Source organism: Capra hircus, chromosome 3 (assembly GCF_001704415.2).
Source record: "Capra hircus breed San Clemente chromosome 3, ASM170441v1, whole genome shotgun sequence".
Classification (NCBI taxonomy): Eukaryota; Metazoa; Chordata; class Mammalia; order Artiodactyla; family Bovidae; genus Capra; species Capra hircus.
Window position 1 is genome coordinate 93,827,006 of NC_030810.1, and position 20,899 is coordinate 93,847,904.

At 45.1% G+C, this 20,899-nt stretch overlaps 2 protein-coding genes across 10 annotated transcripts in view; both read right to left on the bottom strand.

The window, feature by feature from the left end:
* Positions 1 to 1,814, bottom strand: part of CD58 (CD58 molecule) — a 70,101-nt gene extending 68,287 nt beyond the window's left edge. For all 6 annotated transcript variants that reach the window (XR_001917860.1, XM_018045962.1, XM_018045959.1 and 3 more), the window contains exon 1: positions 1,658 to 1,814. Coding sequence is in view for 5 of the 6 variants with exons in the window: in XM_018045962.1 (XP_017901451.1) it covers positions 1,658 to 1,727 (70 nt within the window). In the remaining variant the exon portion in view is untranslated. The remainder of the gene's footprint in view (positions 1 to 1,657) is intronic.
* IGSF3 (immunoglobulin superfamily member 3) overlaps positions 5,644 to 20,899 on the bottom strand; it is a 131,444-nt gene continuing 116,188 nt past the window's right edge. For all 4 annotated transcript variants that reach the window (XM_018045966.1, XM_018045963.1, XM_018045965.1 and 1 more), the window contains one exon: positions 5,644 to 9,030. In XM_018045966.1, the coding sequence (XP_017901455.1) occupies positions 8,780 to 9,030 (251 nt within the window). In that variant the 3' untranslated portion in view covers positions 5,644 to 8,779. The remainder of the gene's footprint in view (positions 9,031 to 20,899) is intronic.

The following is a 20,899-nucleotide window of genomic DNA, read 5'->3' on the forward strand; positions in this document are numbered from 1 at the left end:
GCCTTCTGAGACCAGGGAGAGACCCGCACATCTGAAGGAACTACCTCATCCGTTCAACCTCGGTATGTGCTTCTTCCTCGTGCTGACAGCTCTGGCCTATGAAACCCTCACAGCCTTTGGGGCCTGTGATGGTACCTGTCCTGGCCCCCTCTGCCTCCAATCCCTCTCAACTACAATCTTTTCTCTTCATTGCTGCTAGATTATTCTAAGTGGATGGGTCTGCTCCTGTCAGGCCCAGAAACAGGTCTGCTTTGCCTGCAGGAGAGAATCCCAGCTCCCAAAGGGGACTTTCGGGGTCCCCCATGGGGCCTCAAGATCCCACGGGCACACCGACTCTCCAGTGACACTGATGGCTCCCTACTGCCAAAGTTTACCCTCTACATTCTCCTCCTCTTTCTTTCTTGATCTCCTCCTCCTGGCACCTTTTCCCACATCATGGCATGATACCACCTGTCCTCGGAGGCTAGGTTCACACACCCTCCCTTCCAGGAAGTTTTTCCTTCACGAAAGATGTTTGATTTCACCAAAGATGTGGCTCTCTTCCCTCTGCACACCCGCAGCACTTTATATTTACCGCTTACAACATTTACTTCTGTGCCTTACACTCTAGGTACTTTTGAGCACATGTCGACTCCCACCACAACGACCCCCACCCAGGCTGTATTCCATAGAAGCATGCCTCCCACAGGCACTCAACACACTCTGAACGCAAAGTGGAGAGGAAAGGCTGATCAGGTGTGTGTGCTAAAGGGCCAGCAGGGGGATTTTCCCAGTACTAGTTAAGGGGGCTGTTACTATGCTCCAGGGGTTTGGCTATGACTTAACTACGAGCCTGTGTGGGAAGAGGTTGATGATGTGGGTGAGGAGGTAAAAAAATGGAGACAAAGATACCTATCTTATGGGGCTGTCGTGACAATTTAACTGAAGAAGTGTGAAAAGCAGGAACACAGTCCTAGACACTCACACATTCGTCCTTTTCTGTTCCGAAGGGAGGGGAAAGCAGCACCAGCCACACTACTTAGAAACTCCGAATCGAGGCCCACTCGTTCCTGTTGCGAGGCGATTCTGAACCACCGCCATCAGCCCAGGGCGGCCGCGGGACAGGCGCGGTTGCACTTGGCTTTGGCCGCGGCGCGCCCATCCCAGCGCAGAAGCCGGCGCGAGCGCACACAGCGCGATCCACTGCCAGTGGAGGCCCGCCCCGGACAAGCTCGCGGGCTGCGGAAGCAGTGAAAAAAAAAAGATCTGCTCAAGTTCTGGACGATGGCGTCTCGGGAAGTAGTAACTTAGTCACTGGGGTCGCGCAGAAAAGGCACCCCTTCCAGAAAAACACGGGGTGGAAGACAAGCGGGGTTCAGGGATCGTGGGAGTTAAGAAGGACTCCCAAAGGGAGGAAAGAGCGCAGGGAAGGAGAACGAGCCGGAGTGTGGTTTCTTTTTCCCAGACCTCAGAGCCTGAGGAGCAAGTTTCTTACTGACCACCCTATGGTGATTTGTGGATGACACGACCAGGTCCCGCGCACGTGCCCCCCGCCACCTTCGCCACCCGAACTTGCAGCCGCCTTGGGCCGCGCCCGTCCACCGGGCCCGGAGCCCGGGGGCCACTGACACCTCGCGCTACCGGTCCCTGTGGGCTCCCGGAGGAGGCCTCCACTCACCCAATTTGAGGAACAGGCAGACCAGTCCAAGGGCCCCCAGGGCACACCCAGGGGCACTCCCTGCGGCCATGGCGGTCCAGGCAGTTTCTGCTAATGGGTCGCAGCCGCACAACTCGGCCTGGGCCTGCGGGAGAGCCAGCCCCACTGCGCACCCCGCCCCGCGCCCCGCCTCGCGCGCCCCGCCTCCCGCGCCGCGGGCTGGCACCGGATGCAGTCTGGGCGCCGGCCCTTTCCTCTTTTCCCGGACTCGGTTCGGGTCCCAGTCGTTCCTGCCATTCCGCAGCCACCCGCTTTGCTCTGTGGAGCTCTTTAGCAAAAGTGGCGTGCGTTTTTACAACCAGGTTTATCCTCGTTCCTCCCGCACTTTTTTCCTTGGAACGCGATGGAGGCGCCCCCGCAGCTGGAGGTATCGGACTGTCGGTCCCCGAAAGCTGCGCCCCACTGGGCGGGAGGTGACAGGAGAACTCCGGTGGGACACGGAGGTTCCGAAGCGCTTTATTCTTCCAGCGCTTTCCAGCACATGCAGCAGCGCGGAAGTTTTGCCTGCAGGTTAAGACGGTGAAGAACTTGCCCACAATGCTGGAGACCCGAGTTCAATCCCTGGGTCAGGAAAATTTCCCTGGAGAAGGGAACGGCAACCGGCTCCAGTATTCTCGCCTGGAGAACCCCATGGACAGAGGAACCTGGCGGGCTACAGTCCATGAGGTCGCAAAGAGTCGGGCACGACTGAGCGAGTAGCACACACGCCCCACTGATGACTCTAGATAAAACAGCCTCTTTGAAGCACTCTTTCCTCAAATACTCGGAGAAGGCGATCAAATATTAAAACGAAAGGAAACGGGACATGCTAGACAAATGCTAGAATGTGTAGAGCTCCCTGGTGCAGCCCCAACCTCCCCACCCCTCTCAAGTGCCTACCTTTCCTCATTGCAGGGCAGTCATCTTTTCCTTAAGACTGACTCCCACCCCAGCACTCCCCTACTCGGAGCTGGGATTTCCAGCCTCGGGTTTCTCCCTTCTCCATTTGCTCTGTTTCACTCTTCCTCCTAACCCTCAGGCTGAGGAGTCTGACCTGTTCACTCCCTCAGTGTTTGGCCTCCCCAAATCTCTGTCCCTCAAGCTGCAGTAGGGACTTGCAATCTCTATCTTATTGGCTAGTCCTCTCGCCTCAAATCCACCTGCTCCCAGGCTCAGTTACTACTGTATTCCCAGAACCAGCTCCTGGCATGGGCCTCCCTGACAGCTCCTTTCCTTTCAGACAGAAGCACCAGAGTGACCTCTGCTCAGCCACTGTGGCTCAGGGAACTCTTCCTTACCATGTGGGCAGGAAACTCCTCCCATGAACTGGATTCATGAACTGGACCCTCTGTTGTCCTAACAAACACCAACCTGTTTGCCAGTTGTGAAAGAGTGGAAATGGGCTTTATTCTTGCTGTGATTGCCATCATCCTCAGGTGGGGACCCCCAAACCACTCAAGATACTTGAACTACACTGTAAGAATCCATAAATTATTTCTTAAATTAGCCATGAAATTGTAAAAGATGTCTCTATCTGTGAAATTCCTGGGACCGATGTACGATAAGGCAGGTACAAGTGTGTAGCACAGAAAGTGAGAAGGTCAAGTTTCTCCTCTACTCTGGGCTGGCAAGAATTCAGTTTAACTTGGAAAGGTAAGATGGAGTCAGACCTTTAAACTCTGGGGAGCCGCTCAAAACTCCTCAAAGGTTTTGAACTGGGAAGTGATATAACAGCAAACATCTGTTGAGTACTCAAGCCCTGTGTTAAGTGCATTGCCTGCATTAATTTAATCTTAATGATGTCCCTGTTTTTACAGATTAGGAAACTGAGGATCAGAGAAGGTAAATGACTTGCCCAAGAACACACAGCAAGGCACAGAACTGGGAGTCCAACCAAGCTTAAGTCCAAAGCACCACTCTTACCCTTTCATATAGGATGGGCAGCTATACTACTGTTTGGACTGGGCCAGCAAAAGCTCTCAACCCCCTCTAAGCAGGGACAAGTAAAGGACCACCAAGTCACCTGAAGCATCTCCAGGTCATGGTCTCCAAGTACCAGGTAAGGAATGGTTCATTAAGTCTTCCTTGGTTGGTCATGTCTCTGGCCAAATGAATGATGCCAGCTCTTTCATTAAGAGACATGCTGTGGTTCCAACAAACATTTTCAGATACGCCTATATATGCCTGGTAGCAGACTTCATGAATCAAACGTGGCTCAGAAAGGCTGGATCTGCAGTGTATCAGGCAGATGGCCTACTGAGGACTGGGCACCAGAAGAAGGGCTGGATGTATCTTACATCCTGTGGCCAGTGTGGAGAGGTCCAGTTTTATCTGCTTGTCACTGTAAAGAAACATGGCCTAGAAGAAAGGAGGGCTTGTTCAGTCTGCCTGTGTGGCCTGGACGGGCTGCTGCTCTTCCCAGCATATCGCCCTCTGGTTCTCTGGCTGTAGTTCCTGCCAAGCTTGGAACCACACCCAGGAAGCTTAGGAATCCTAGATAGAACAAAACACTGCTTCTAATCCTGCATACATGAAAATGGTCCTTGCCCCATGTGGAAGTGTACGTTCACTTTATTTAAATAAACACTGGGCAGGTTAGCACCAAGAGGGGGTGTGTGTGTGTCGGAGTAATTTTTATTCTGTAATATTCTGTTTCCCCTTTTCAAATGTTCCCCAGCAGAAAAGACGGCATTAGGAGAAAATTAGGCGAAAATAATACATAAGACTTAACATGAAACCATTCCGGGTACCCAAGAGATAAACAGTCACATTTCAACTCCTGGCCAAGCCAGCAGCTGCAAGAAGTTGATAAGCATGCAGCAAATGGGGCTGAGAAGCAGAGGAAAGCACATATTAAAAGCCTTTGAAAGGCCTGAGTTTTAAAAAGAAAAGAAAAAAAAGGAAGTACCTCCTTTTGCTTTTCACCTCCATCTAGTTCCTTCTGCACATTCTGTGAATTTTGAAGAATTACAGTTGGGTTCTGACTACCACGTGTCACTGCTATAGCTTTAATCATGCTATCATTCTTCCCAATTTGCAGATGTGGTGAACTCCCCCCACCCCCAAACCTCCCAGCATTTGAGTTGTGCAGGGAAGAGATGGGTGTGCCATGTGGCCTCACTGCACAGGAACCCACAGCTCTTGGGTTTTCTTCCATTCTGGAAAAGGTGTGCTGAGCATTTTGTGGTCAAGACAATACTAGAGTTGGAAGAAGGTGGTGAGGTCCTGCTGCCAAGACCAAGCAGAAGTTTGTCCCAAGTTCCTGCTCTCTTCTATCAGTTTCCTCTTACCATGTTCTGTCTCCCTACCTCTACCCCACCCACCCCCACCCAAAAGCAAGCTAGATTCTGAACTGGCCTATCTGGCCTCTGGGTCTGTGTGCTGAGACGACTCTGGTCTTGACAGTCAGGGTAGATGTCTACCCATGCGTGCTTGTGCGTGCTCAGTCACGTTGGACTATTTGCGACCCCCTGGGCCACAGTCCATCAGGCTCCTCTGTCCGTGGGGTTATCCCAGCAAGAATACTGGAGTGGATTGCCATTTTCTACTCCAAGGGATCTTCCCAACCCAGGGATTGAACCCACATCTCTTGCATCGCCCGCATTGGCAGGCGGTTCTTTACCACCAATGCCACCTGGGAAGCCCTATCACACATACTTACATACATACACATACATTTACTCTGTCAAATATACATATGTATATGTGTGTGTGTGTATATATATATATATATATAAATATACATTTTTTAGCAGCTGACAGTAAAGTGTCTTGAGGAAGGGTTGCTTTTTATCCTGTATACAAAGGTGCCACTTGGGCTGGGGGTGGGGTGTGATAATAAAGGCCACAATTCACAAACCCTGAGTTTAGCAAGCCAATGTCAGGGGCAGAACTCCAGGCCCCCAGGGCATAGTTCCATAGCCAAGAGTGGCTGATTAAGTGACCAGAAAGGATGACAGTGGACTCAGTCAATGTAAACAGCCATATTTTCAACATAATTTACTACAGGTCTCTGAAGTGTATATAAAACATTTTAGTGCAACATCTTACAAATAGTTTTCTTTAAAAAAAAAAAACAAACAAAAAACAAATCAACAGCTCTCTACATCATGCATGGGTAGTCTGTCTACCCTATTTTTTTCTTCAACAGTAAACGCAGAGAAACCATTGTTTGAAAAAAACATGAAAACTTGCTACAGAAACCCCCTAGGGAAAGAGGGTGTGGTCATAGCCATGTCCTGGAATGGGCCTAGCACAGTGTTGTTTTTTATTAATGCAATATTGTAGATACAGATAAGTCAACAGAGCTGTTGGCCATTTTCCTCTCTGGGTCTCTCCTGTAGGCAACTTGCAATGAGGTCTCCCAGCCACTGGAGGCCAGCATTACTACTCAGCAGATGCCACATATCCACAGAAATGGCCAAAGAAAGAAGGTCCTTGGGATTTTCATACAAAGCAGAAAAGCTCACCCTTTGAGCTCACCCTTTGATGGTACCCCCTGGCCCAACAGAAAATACACAAGAATTAAAAAAAAAAAAGACAATTATTAAAATACTGGCTTCGGTTTCTTTTTTCCTTTCAAATCTCCTGCAAGTGCTTCATTTATTTATATGCAGCACTGGCTTTTCTTTTTTCCATGAACCTAGTCAAACTCAAATCTTCATTAGATGTCCCAGTTCCAGCCAGCCCTCCAGCATCTTTGCATTCAGACGGATGGAAAGTACATCATCTTCTCAGGTTGACTCAGTCTATAAATTAGGGGCTAGCAATTTCCCACCGAAAGTCCACACCCTGACATGAAGAAATGGGGCCAAAGGCCATCTGATTTCCTCACCACTCCACCTGTTCTGTGCCTCTACAGCGTTGATGCAGCACAGGAAACAGGGATGAGCATGTGAGGCATTGGTGGGATTAAGGTGGTGGTGCCTACACAGAGTCGCAGGAGAGGACTGGCATATCTGCGAGGGAGAAAACGCAGCCTATGTAAGCCCTTCAGAAAACAGCCAGGCAACGGCGTTCCTTTCCCTTGGCTATGACACATCAAAGCACCTGCCAAGCACCCAGGTAACGGTCAGCGTCCACATGGCCTGGAATCCCACAGCCTTCCCTGGCATCTGTTCAGCCTCAGGATTGCGTTCCACACTCATCTCTCGGGTTAGACTTAGTTCCAGAACTCCTGGACACTTTTTCCAAAGTGGGTTCTCCCTTGGGATTCAAGCTGCAAGTTCATAAGAAAGGAAGATGGCACTTGTGGCCAGCAAAGTATGAGGAAGTGAAGTGAATTCGCTCAGTCGTGTCCGACGCCTTGTGACCCCATGGACTGTAGCCTACAAGGCTCCTCTGTCCATGGAGTTTTCCAGGTAAGAGTACTGGAGTGGGTTGCCATTTCCTTCTCCAGGGGATCTTCCCCACCCAGGGATTGAATCTGGGTCTCCAGAATTGCAGGCAGACACTTTACCGTCTGGGCCACCAGAGAAGTGGCCAGCAAAGTATGAGGAAGCCAGGCAAAAAAAAAAAAAAAAACATCTTCATGGAGCAAGCAAAAGGAAGCACTTGCAACTGAGGATGCTCCGGAGCCCAGGATCTTGCCCAACAAGTGAAAAATAACAGGTGACATTGGCTTCACCAGGCTTTAAGGGACATCCAAATAAAAAGTCAACAATAACCAAATCACCTAAAGCCGCAAATAAGATCTAAGAAAGGGAAGGGTACAAAGTCCACGCATGTGACCACGTTCTGCTGAGATGGGGTAATCCATAAAGATTACAAAGGGCTGCGTCTGGGCTTCCCCTGGGCAGATATTCTTATGGCAGTGAGATGCAGGTCAAATGGTGAAGAAGAAAGACATCAATATCTTTGAGAAAGATGTAGTCAGAAGGAAGAAGGAAAACGTCGTCTTCATACCTCCAGGGAGGTAGCTATTCCTCCCTGTTCTCCAACACCAGGCTCTGGAAACCACTGCTGGCTACTGTCCCAATGTTCATGAACCTAAGCTGTCAGCCGGCTCCTGTGCCTTCCGATGGTGTATGTGGTGGCTGCTTGAGCCCCATGTGTTCAGCTCAGTTGCTGGCCCCTTTCCAGGCTCACTGGCCACTTGCCCTTAAGAGTTTGATACAGCACCTGGAAACAGAAGCCCACCTGCTCACGGTTATCAGAGACTGCCCTTGCAGAACAGACCAAGCCAACAACCAGCCTTATTTCCTTCTTTCACTCATTGCTGACTTTGATCAATCTGAAAGTCAGTAGCTGAAAGTAACCTTCTGCCCACTTTAACTTGCAAAGTGTGTACTGTTCAGAGTTTCTGACTTGTTCTCCAACCAAGTCTGCTTATTTTTTGGCAAGGATAGGATGAAGCCTATTGCTCCCCAAGACAGATAGGCTGGGCTGGGCACTGCCTACTCCTAGTGGGGTTTATACGCAGGATTTATCTTGTACACACACAGTTCTTTGAAGCTAAATTCAATGCTTTCATCTTGACTACAAAGTGGTTCCAACAACTCCAGCTGAGGGAGAAGATAAGATACAAATTGGGCCCATACTACACATAATTTTCAAGTCTCATTAAGGAAGTAAAAAATGTTGGAGTACATTTTGATCCATGGGTGGGATTTTCAAGTGTGCAAAAATGAAAAAAGCCTTGGAGGAGAGTCCTTTGCACTATAAAGTCTGTCCTTCCTTTTGCCATCAGTGGTAGTTCAGAGTAATTCATCCACAAATCATGGAATCCAAAAAGGGTAAACCAAAGGGATTGAAAAAGAGTCCCTTACAAAGAATAAGAACCCCTGTAACATCTATATCTGAGAATACTATATAAACCAGCGAGTAGACGTGCCACCGGGAGCTACTCACCACATTACCAAAAACAAAAACAAGAAACCTAACTGGCAGGATGGCGCCATCTGCTCGAAAATAGCTAACCGGCCAAGACTGCCACCTAGCGGCAGTCTGCCTCTGACAGATGGGCGACTCTGAACACTTCTGAAGTCTGACTGTGTTCTGCGAGGGCGCCCCAGAGGTCGGGTGCTGTCCGCTGCCTGGTGGTAGAGCAAGATGCAGCGAGGAGAGCCTCAGCTCCTCCGTGGTTTACGATCACCTGCAGTCCCCTTAGTCTATGGCTCCTGGGTGGATACTGAGCACGGGGGGCTCCAGGCAAGTGGGGGAGTAGTTGAGGTGTGGCTCCTTGATCCACAACAGGGGCACCCCATTCTTCCCCTCGGAGTTCTTGCTGGAGTTCCGGCTCTTGAAGCGCACCAGCAGGATGGTGATGATAAGGATGCCAAAGATGGGGAAAGGGTAGAAGAAGACGAAGTAGAAGAGTGCGTCATTGGAGCAGATGATGGACTGCAGGGTGGAACCTGAAAAGGACAGACAGGGAGACAAGACATGAGGGCCGAGAACCTGGACGGTTGCTCACTCCTGAAGACCCCACCCAGATCCACAGAAGTGACTTGGCAGAACTCCCATACCCACGCTATCTTTCCCCTCTTGCTACTAATGGAGGGCGGACTACCTATGTATATATATATATATTTTTTTTACTTTATTTTACTTTACAATACTGTATTGGTTTTGCCATACATCAACATGAATCCGCCACAGTGTACACGTGTTCACAATCCTGAACCCCCCCCCACATCCCTCCCCTCCCCATGTATTCTTGTTCTCACACTTGTGTCTCTTCGAATTCATAGTTGGAAGTTCAAACAAAGCCAGGCCTCCATTTCCCACTGTGAGTCAGTATTACCACTTGGAAAGCCACATAAGAAAGTGGAATTTACTGATTATGTGCTCAGCTGTATCCGAGACGGTGAAGACGCCAGCTGCACTTCAGCTTGAACCACCCTGTTGGTTCTATCTCACATGTCCCTTTGCATTCGGTTCTGCTGCCAATGTCCTTCTTTGGGATAGAGCACATTCTCTACCTACCAGCTTCTGAGAGCAGGTTTACCAGAACTGATGGTTATTTGATTAATGTTACCAATTAAAAAGTCATTATGGCCCACTTACACATGTCTGCAGTGTATCTGTGGCTGCACAGAACACAGTGTTAGTTGTTCCTGGGTACAGAGGAGAATGAAACCCCACACGTCTCACCCCATTAAGGCCTGCTCTGGACTGGAGCCTGGGCTCTAGGAGACGGCATTTTCTCTGTAAAGTAAGGCTGCTGGATGACCTCTGTGTTCTATAAAGCTTACTAAATTTGGAAAGCCACAGTGGGCAGATAAAATACGGTCTAATCACTTTCCCTTGTGCTTTTGGACAGTGGGTTATTCAGCAGATCTTCAGAGGGTCTAAAGTACAATTCAGGGGGTTGGGTGGGTTTTTTTTTTTTTTTTTTTGCTTTCTACTGAATAGCTGTTGTTCATCATTATTAAGAAAATTTAACACACACTTACATGTATCAGATTTCCAAAGTATATGAGACTGGTGATATTAACCACTTTTGACCAATGAAACCTCAATTTCATAAGTTCTATCTAATAAACAGGAAGTTATCAAAGAAAAGAAAAAGCTGATGAAACTCAAAATTATCTGATACAATGTCATGCTGGGAAAAAAAGCTGAATTTTCCAGCCTGTTTTTTAACTTCTACATCATAGGCTAATTCTACTGTAACAAACATCATTTTAGGTTGATCAGTTCCATATTTTGACAGAAGATCATTCAAAAGACTTCTTCATTAGAACTAATAATTCAGGTCAGCATGATGAAAACATTGTGTTCTGGACCATTCTGCAGCAGCTGCTGCTGGTTAACTGCTGCTAAGCTCTTACCAGATGTTCTGTAACATCACTGCCCTTCTAGGCTGGTCTTCCCAACTAATCATGCAAAATCCACCTAATCCTCCACGTCACCCTCCAAAATAAAAATGACCCAGGAACTTGAGAAAAAGCAAGAAGGCAGTGAGGTACTCAGACTTCATTTTCTTTTCTTCTTCCCCTTCAGTTCAGTTCAGTTCAGTTGCTCAGTCATGTCCGACTCTTTGTGACCCCATGAACCTCAGCACGCCAGGCTTCCCTATCCATCACCAACTCCCGGAGTCTACCCAAACCCATGTCCATCAAGTCGGTGATGCCATCCAACCATCCCATCTTCTGTCGTCCCCTTCTCCTCCTGCCCTCAATCTTTCCCAGCATTAGGGTCTATTCAAATGAGTCAGCTCTTCACATCAGGTGGCCAAAGTATTGGAGTTTCAGCTTCAGCATCAGTCCTTCCAACGAACACCCAGGACTGATCTCCTTTACAATTGACTGGTTGGATCTCCTTGCAGTCCAAGGGACTCTCAAGAGTCTTGTCCAACACCACAGTTCAAAAGCATCAATTCTTCGGCACTCAGCTTTCTTTATAGTTTAACGTTCACATCGTACATGACCACTGGAAAAACCATAGCCTTGACTAGACGGACCTTTGTTGGCAAAGTAATGTCTCTGCTTTTGAATATGCCATCTAGGTTGGTCATAACTTCCCTTCCAAGGAGTAAGTGTCTTTTAATTTCATGGCTGTAATTACCATCTGCAGTGATTTTGGAGCCCAGAAAAATAAAGTCAGCCACTGTTCCCACTGTTTCACCATCTATTTGCCTTAACGTTGGAGTCCTTTAATGGACCGGAACCTGGGGGTCTAGAGTCGACAATAAGAAAGTGAAAGAGAGAGAGCCAGAGGGACGGGGAGAGAGAGAGAGAGAGAGGGAAAAAGACAGACAGACATGGGGACCCAAGCTCTGATGGAGCAAAGGTGCTTTAATGATCTTTCTGTGAGTATATATAGGCTGTTGTACAAGAAATTTCTTTCGACAATGATAAAGATCAGAAAACCAAACGTACAGCAACCTTTACCAAGGGAACGAGGGATTAATAATGGTCACAAGGTCAGGAGACAATCCATATCTCAAGAAAGGGGATTGGGACTAAGCACTTTTGCCGTAAAGAGAATGTTTACTGAAGGAGACTCAAGCCTGTCTCACATAATGACCTCAGTCCTGGGAGCAGCTTGCTGTTCCACTAGTTTCTGACAACAGAAACTGATAGGGAACTGATAAGATTTATGAGAAACAGCACGTAGCAATCCTCCTGTTAAACATTCCCTGACAATTCCCCCTTATTTATTAATATTTGCAAAAAGGGTTCTGACCATTAGAGTGTGTTTAGTTTTAACAATTTTTGCATGAAGGCAATGGTAGACAACAAATATAATTGTTAAGACAATCACCAAAATTACAGTTCCAGACCTGATGTTGTGAGTAATGCTTTGAAACCATCTGTGTGGGTCTAGCCCAGATCAGCTAGTTGTTCAGCTAAAGTGTTCAAATTAGTAGAAAAGGGCAGATTTTTAGAAAATGTTTCAAAGATTTTTTAAAATAACTGTATATTCAGAGAGGCATTATCATGTATGTTTTGTAAATGAAATTTCATTTGTTCCCAGTTGTAGGCACTATTATTGAATTGAAAGCCTTTGACTTTGTGGATCACAATAAACTGTGGAAAATTCTGAAAGAGATGGGAATACCAGACCACCTGACCTGCCTCTTGAGACATCTGTACGCAGGTCAGGAAGCAACAGTTAGAACTGGACATGGAACAACAGACTGGTTCCAAATAGGAAAAGGAGTATGTCAAGGCTGTATACTGTCACCCTGCTTATTTAACTTATATGCAGAGTACATCATGAGAAATGCTGGACTGGAAGAAGCACAAGCTGGAATCAAGATTGCCGGGAGAAATATCAATAACCTCAGATATGCAGATGACACCACCCTTATGGCAGAAAGTGAAGAGGAACTAACAAGCCTCTTGATGAAAGTGAAAGAGGAGAGCGAAACAGTTGGCTTAAAGCTCAACATTCAGAAAATGAAGATCATGGCATCTAGTCCCATCACTTCATGGGAAATAGATGGGGAAAGAGTGGAAACAGTGTCAGACTTTATTTTGGGGGGCTCCAAAATCACTGCAGATGGTGACTGCAGCCATGAAATTAAAAGACGCTTACTCCTTGGAAAAAAAGTTATGACCAACCTAGATAGCATATTCAAAAGCAGAGACATTACTTTGCCAACAAAGGTCCGTCTAGTCAAGGCTATGGTTTTTCCTGTGGTGACGTATGGATATGAGAGTTGGACTATGAAGAACGCTGAGCGCCAAAGAATTGATGCTTTTGAACTGTGGTGTTGGAGAAGACTCTTGAGAGTCCCTTGGACTGCAAGGAGATCCAACCAGTCCATTCTGAAGGAGATCAACCCTGGGATTTCTTTGGAAGGAATGATGCTAAAGCTGAAACTCTAGTACTTTGGCCACCTCATGTGAAGAGTTGACTCATTGGAAAAGACTCTGATGCTGGGAGGGATTGGGGGCAGGAGGAGAAGGGGATGACAGAGGATGAGATGGCTGGATGGCATCACTGACTCGATGGAAGCGAGTCTGAGTGAACTCTGGGAGTTGGTGATGGACAGGAAGGCCTGGCGTGCTGCGATTCATGGGGTCGCAAAGAGTCAGACACGACTGAGCGACTGAACTGAACACAAAACTGAGTAGAATTCCAATCACAGTTTAGCATCACCTGTTTTTGTACATCTATTAATTAATCTCCAACCCGTTTGATGGCTGTTTTTAGTTCCTGTATTTCATCTTGAATATCCTCATCTATCCTCATCTATCTGAGCCTGAGTGGGCATCTTTAGCCCAATTTTGAATAAAATTATGTGTTTGAATTGGGGTTGGTAAAGCAACACCAGTGATAACAGCAGTGGTGCAAATAGCTATTAATCCCAAAATGCCAAAAATCCGCCATCCAATGAATCGTTTAGATCGCCAGAGCAATTTAGCAAGTAACCGAGAAGCAAGTCCACCCACTGGATCTCCTTCCCAGGGTTGTTGAAGATTTACTGGTAACCACAGACTATGTTGAGATCGAAGAATCAAAAGGGATTAATTTCTTAAGGAAATAGAAGAGTTCAGGGGGTGGTCCTAAGATGGTGGAGGAATAGGATGGGAAGACCACTTTCTCCCCCACAAATTCATCAAAAGAACATTTGAATGCAGAGTAAATTCCACAAAACAACTTCGGAATGCCGGCAGAGGACATCGGCACCCAAAAAAGCAGCCCATTGTCTCCGAAAGGAGGTAGGAACAAATATAAAAGATAAAAAGAGAGACAAAAGAGGTAGGGATGGAGATCCATCCCAAGAAGCGAGTCTTAAAAAAGAGAGAGGTTTCCAAACACCAGGAAACACTCTCACTGGCAAGTCTGTAGTGAGCTTTGGAACCTCAGAGGGCAACATAACTGGGAGGAAAAATAAATAATTAAAACCCACAGATTATGTGCCCAATGGTAACTCCCAGTGGAGAAGCAGCACTGATGCCCGTATCAGCCACTAGCAAGCAGGGGCTGGGCAGGGAGGCGCCGGCTGCATTGCTTAGAGTAAGGACCGGGCCTGAATGCCCCGAGGGCAATCTGAGGGAACTAACTTGAGATAGCAAACCAGACTGTGGGATAGCTACCACATGAAAACCGGCTCACAGAACAAAGGACTGACTAGAGCTAGCCAGCTGCGGACCGGCCCATCCCCCGCCGGAGACAGGCAGGCAAAGGCAGCCAGAGCTGGAAAGGGGGCAATCATGGCCCCAGAGAGGCATTATCTACCAAACTGCAAACAGGTTTCGTTGCTGACCGAGACTTCTTGGGATTCTGGATGGTCAACATCCGCCTGAGATGGTGCGCCGGTTGCACACCCAAAAAACCAGGCAGCAGGGACGGGGGAGGTGATAAGTTACAGCTACCGTGCTCACCAAACACCTGATCACCTGAGCTGCTCGGACCTGGGAAGGGCACAAAACCCAACCAAGTCTGCGCCTCTGAGGAGTACCCGAGTGCCTGAACCCAAGCGGCTTAGACCTGGGAAGCGCATACAACCCAGGGCCGGCCTCAGACAGTTCCCGGCAGAGCAAACCTACAGCCTAAGCAATGTATACAGGGAAAGCACACACACTGTCAGCAGAGGCAAACCCAGTGTGGCCGAGACACTGCGAGCACATGCCAGTGATATTTGTTTGCAGCGTCCCTCCCTCCCCACAGCACGACTGAACAAGTGAGCCTAAAAAAGTGTCCACCACCGCCCCCTTGTATCAGGGCAGAAATTAGACACTGAAGAGGCCAGCAAACAGAAGAAGCGAAAACAGAGGGAACCGCCTTGGAAGTGACAGGTGCAATAGATCAAAACCCTGTAGTTAGCAACAACTACATAGGAAGGGGCCTATAGATCTTGAGAAGTATAAGCCGGATCAAGGAACTATCTGAAAGTGAAGTATAGATGGAGAAGTCTTGAGCTGAATATAAGAATAAGACTGAAAACCAAGGCAGTAGGCTTAAGCCCAAATCCTGAGAACACCAGAGAACTCCTAACTCCAGGGAACATTAATCAATAGGAGCTCATCAAATGCCTCCAAACCTACACTGAAACCAAGAACTATCCAAGGGCCAACAAGTTCCAGAGCAAGACATACTATGCAAATTCTCCAGCAACACAGGAACATAGCCCTGAGCTTCAATATACAGGCTGCCCAAAGTCACTCCAAACCCACTGACATCTCATAATTCATTACTGGACACTTCATTGCACTCCAGAGAGAGAAATCCAGCTCCACCCACCAGAACACTGACACACGCTTCCCTAACCAGGAAACCTTGACAAGCCACCTGTCCAATCCCACAGCTAGGAAACTCCACAATAAAGAGAACTCCACAAACTGCCAGAATATGGAAAGGCCACCTCAAACACAGCAATATAAACAAGATGAAGAGGCAGAGAAATACCCAGCAGGTAAAGAAACAGGATAAATGCCCACCAAACCAAACAAAAGAGGAAGAGATAGGGAATCGACCTGATAAAGAATTCTGAATAATGATAGTGAAAATGATCCAAAATCTTGAAAACAAAATGGAATCACAGATAAACAGCCTGGAGACAAGGATTGAGAAGATGCAAGAAAGGTTTAACAAGGACCTAGAAGAAATAAAAAAAGAGTCAATATATAATGAATCATGCAATAAATGAGATAAAAAACACTCTGGAGGGAACCAACAGTAGAATAACAGAGGCGAAAGATAGGATAAGTGAAGCAGAAGATAGAATGGTAGAAACAAATGAATCAGAGAGGAAAAAAGAAAAATGAATTAAAAGAATGAGGACAATCTCAGAGACCTCTGGGACAATGTTAAATGCCCCAACATTTGAATCATAGGAGTCCCAGAAGAAGACAAAAAGAAAGACCATGAGAAAATACTTGAGGAGATAATAGTTGAAAACTTCCCTAAAATGCAGAAGGAAATAATGACCCAAGTCCAAGAAACCCACAGAGTCCCAAACAGGATAAACCCAAGGCGAAACACCCCAAGACACATATTCATCAAATTAACAAAGATCAAACACAAAGAACAAATAGTAAAAGCAGCAAGGGAAAAACAACAAATAATACACAAGGGGATTGCCATAAAGATAACAGCTGATCTTTCAATAGAAACTCTTCAGGCCAGGAGGGAATGGCAGGACACACTTAAAGTGATGAAAGAAAATAACCTACAGCTCAGATTATTGCACCCAGCAAGGATCTCATTCAGATATGAAGGAGAAATCAAAAGCTTTACAGACAAGCAAAAGCTGAGAGTCAGCACCACCAAACCAGCTTTCCAACAAATGCCTAAGGATCTTCTCGGACAGGAAACACAGAAAAGGTGTATAAACTCGAACCCCAAACAACAAAGTAAATGGCAATGGGATCATACTTATCAATAATTACCTTAAATGTAAATGGGTTGAATTTACAACCCATGGGTTCAATTTACAACCAACGGGTTCAATTTACCAAAAGACAAAGACTGGCTGAATGGATACAAAAACAAGACCCCTACATATGTTGTTTACCAGAGACCCACCTCAAAACAAGGGACACATACAGACTGAAAGTGAAGGGCTGGAAAAAGATATTCCACACAAATAGAGACCAAAGAAAGCAGGAGTAGCGATACTCATATCCAATAAAATAGACTTTAAAACAAAGGCTGTGAAAAGAGACAAAGAAGGACACTACATAATGATCAAAGGATCAATCCAAGAAGAAGATATAACAATTATAAATATATATGCACCCAACATAGGAGCACCACAATATGTAAGACAAATGCTAACAAGTATGAAAGGAGAAATTAACAATAACACAATAATAGTGGGAGACTTTAATACCCCACTCACACCTATGGACAGATCAACTAAACAGAAAATTAACAAGGAAACACAAACTTTAAATGATACAATAGACCAGTTAGACCTAATTGATATCTATAGGACATTTTGCCCCAAAACAATGAACTTCACCTTTTTCTCAAGCATACACGGAACCTTCTCCAGGATAGATCACATCCTCTGCCATAAATCTAGTCTTGGTAAATTGAAAAAAATTGAAATCATTCCAAGTATCTTTTCTGACCACAATGCAGTAAGATTAGATCTCAATGACAAATTCTAGCATATGGAGGCTGAACAACATGCTACTGAATAACCGACAAATCACACAAGAAATCAAAAAGAAATCAAAATATGCAAAGAAACAAATGAAAACCCAAAACCTAGGGGACACTGTAAAGCAGTGCTAAGGGGAAGGATCACAGCAATATAAGCATACCTCAAGAAACAAGAAAAAAGTCAAATAAATAACCTAACTCTACACCTAAAGCAACTAGAAAAGGAAGAAATGGAGAATCCCAGAGTTAGTAGAAGGAAAGAAATCTTAAAAATTAGGGCAGAAATAAATGCAAAAGAAACAAAAGAGACCATAGCAAGAATCAACAAAGCTAAAAGCTGGTTCTTTGAGAGGATAAATAAAATTGACAAAACATTAGCCAGACTCATCAAGAAACAAAGGGAGAAAAATCAAATCAATAAAATTAGAAATGAAAATGGAGAGATCACAACAGACAACACAGAAATACAAAGGATCATAAGAGACTACTATCAGCAGTTATATGCCAATAAAATGGACAACGTGGAAGAAATGGGCAAATTCTTAGAAAACTACAACTTTCCAAAACTGAACCAGGAAGAAATAGAAAATCTTAACAGACCCATCACAAGCAAGGAAATTGAAACTGTAATCAGAAATCTTCTAGCAAACAAAAGCCCAGGTCCAGACAGCTTCAGACCTGAATTCTACCAAATTTAGAGAAGAGCTAACACCTATCCTACCCAAACTCTTCCAGAAAATTGCAGAGGAAGGTAAACTTCCAAACTCATTCTATGAGGCCACCATCACCCTAATACCAAAACATGACAAAGATGCCACAAAAAAGGAAAACTACAGGCCAATATCACTGATGAACATAGATGCAAAAATCCTCAAGAAAATTCTAGCAATCAGAATCCAACAACACATTAAAAAGATCATACACCATGACCAAGTGGGCTTTATCCCAGGGATGCAAGGATTCTTCAATATATACAAATCAATCAATGTAATACCTCACATTAACAAACTGAAAAATAAAAACTATATGATTATCTGTACAGATGCAGAGAAAGCCTTTGGCAAAATTCAACATCCATTTATGATAAAAACCCTCCAGAAAGCAGGAATAGAAAGAACATACCTCAACATAATAAAAGCTATATGTGACAAACCCATGCAAACATTATCCTCAATGGTGAAAAACTGAAAGCATTTCCCCTAAAATCAGGAACAAGACAAGGGTGCCCACTCTCACCACTACTATTTAACATAGTTCTGGAAGTTTTGGCCACAGCACTCAGAGCAGAAAAGAAATAAAAGGAATCCAAATTGGAAAAGAAGAAGTAAAACTCTCACTGTTTGCAGATGACATGATCCTCTACATAGAAAACCCTAAAGATGCCACCAGAAAATTACTAGAGCTAATCAATGAATATGTTACAGCTGCAGGATATAAAATCAACACACAGAAACCCCTTGCATTCCTATACACTAATAATGAGAAAATAGAAATTAAGGAAAAAATTCCATTCACCACTGCAACGAAAAGAATAAAATACCTAGGAATATATCTACCTAAAGAAACAAAAGACCTATATATAAAAAACTATAAAACACTGGTGAAAGAAATCAAAGAGGACACTAATAGATGGAGAAATATACCATGTTCATGGATCAGAAGAATCAATATAGTGAAAATGAGTATACTTCCCAAAGCAATCTATAGATCAATGCAATCCAGCTACCAACGGTATTTTTCAAGCTACCAACAGTATTTTTCACAGAGCTAGAACAAATAATTTCACAATTTGTATGGAAATACAAAAAAACCTCGAATAGCCAAAGCAATGTTGAGAAAAAAGAATGGAACTGGAGGAATCAACTTGCCTGACTTCAGGCTCTACTACAAAGCCACAGTCATCAAGACAGTATGGTACTGGCACAAAGACAGACATATAGATCAATGGAACCAAATAGAAAGCCCAGAGATAAATCCACACACCTATGGACACGTTATCTTTGACAAAGGAGGCAAGAATATACAATGGAGAAAAGATGATCTCTTTAACAAGTGATGCTGGGAAAACTGGTCAACCATTTGTAAAAGAATGAAACTAGAACACTTTCTAACACCATACATAAAAATAAACTCAAAATGGACTAAAGATCTAAACATAAGACCAAAAACTATGAAACTCCTAGAGGAGAACATAGGCAAAACACACTGACATAAATCACAGCAGGATCCTCTATGACCCACCTCCCAGAATATTGGAAATAAAAGCAAAAATAAACAAATGGGACCTAATTAAAATTAAAAGCTTCTGCACAAAAAGGAAACTATAAACAAGGTGAAAAGAAAGCCTTCAGAATGACAGAAAATAATAGCAAATGAAGCAACTGACAAAGAATTAATCTGAAAAATATACAAGCAACTCCTGCAGCTTAATTCCAGAAAAATAAATGACCCAATCAAAAAATGGTCCAAAGAACTAAACAGACATTTCTCCAAAGAAGACATACAGATGGCTGACAAACACATGAAAAGATGCTCAACATCACTCATTATCAGAGAAATGCAGATCAAAACCACAATGAGGTACCACTTCACATCAGTCAGAATGGCTGCGATCCAAAAGTCTACAAGCAATACATGCTGGAGAGGGTGTGAAGAAAAGGGAACCCTCTTACACTGTTGGTGGGAATGCAAACTACTACAGCCACTATGGAAAACAGTGTGGAGATTCCTTTAAAAACTGGAAATAGAACTGCCATATGACCCAGCAATCCCACTTCTAGGCATACACCCCGAGGAAACCAGAATTGAAAGAGACACGTGCACCCCAATGTTAATCGCAGCACTGTTTACAATAGCCAGGACATGGAAGCAACCCAGATGTCCATCAGCAGATGAATGGATAAGAAAGCTGTGGTACATATACACAATGGAGTATTACTCAGCCATTAAAAAGAATACATTTGAATCAGTTCTAATGAGGTGGATGAAACTGGGGCCTATTATACAGAGTGAAGTAAGCCAGAAAGAAAAACACCTATACAGTAACAGTTCAGTTCAGCCGCTCAGTTGTGTCCGACTCTTTGCGACCCCATGAATTGCAGCACGCCAGGCCTCCCTGTCCATCACCAACTCCCGGAGTTCACTCAAACTCATGTCCATCGGGTCGGTGATGCCATCCAGCCATCTCATCCTGTCATCCCCTCCTCCTCCTGCCCCCAATCCCTCCCAGCATCAGAGTCTTTTCCAATGAGTCAACTCTTCACATGAGGTGGCCAAAGTACTGGAGTTTCAGCTTTAGCATCAGTCCTTCCAAAGAACACCCAGGACTGATTTCCTTTAGAATGGACTGGTTGGATCTCCTTGCAGTCCAAGGGACTCTCGAGTCTTCTCCAACACCACAGTTCAAAGGCATCAATTCTTCGGCACTCAGCTTTCTTCACAGTCCAACTCTCACATCCATACATCACCACAGGAAAAACCATAGCCTTGACTTGACGGACCTTTGTTGGCAAAGTAATATCTCTGCTTTTGAATATGCTATCTAGGTTGGTCATAACTTTCCTTCCAAAAAGGGTAAGCGTGTTTTAATATCATGGCTGTAATCACCATCTACAGTGATTTTGGAGCCCCCCAAAATAAAGTCTGACACTGTTTCCACTGTTTCCCCATCTATTTCCCATGAAGTGATGGGACCAGATGCCATGATCTTCGTTT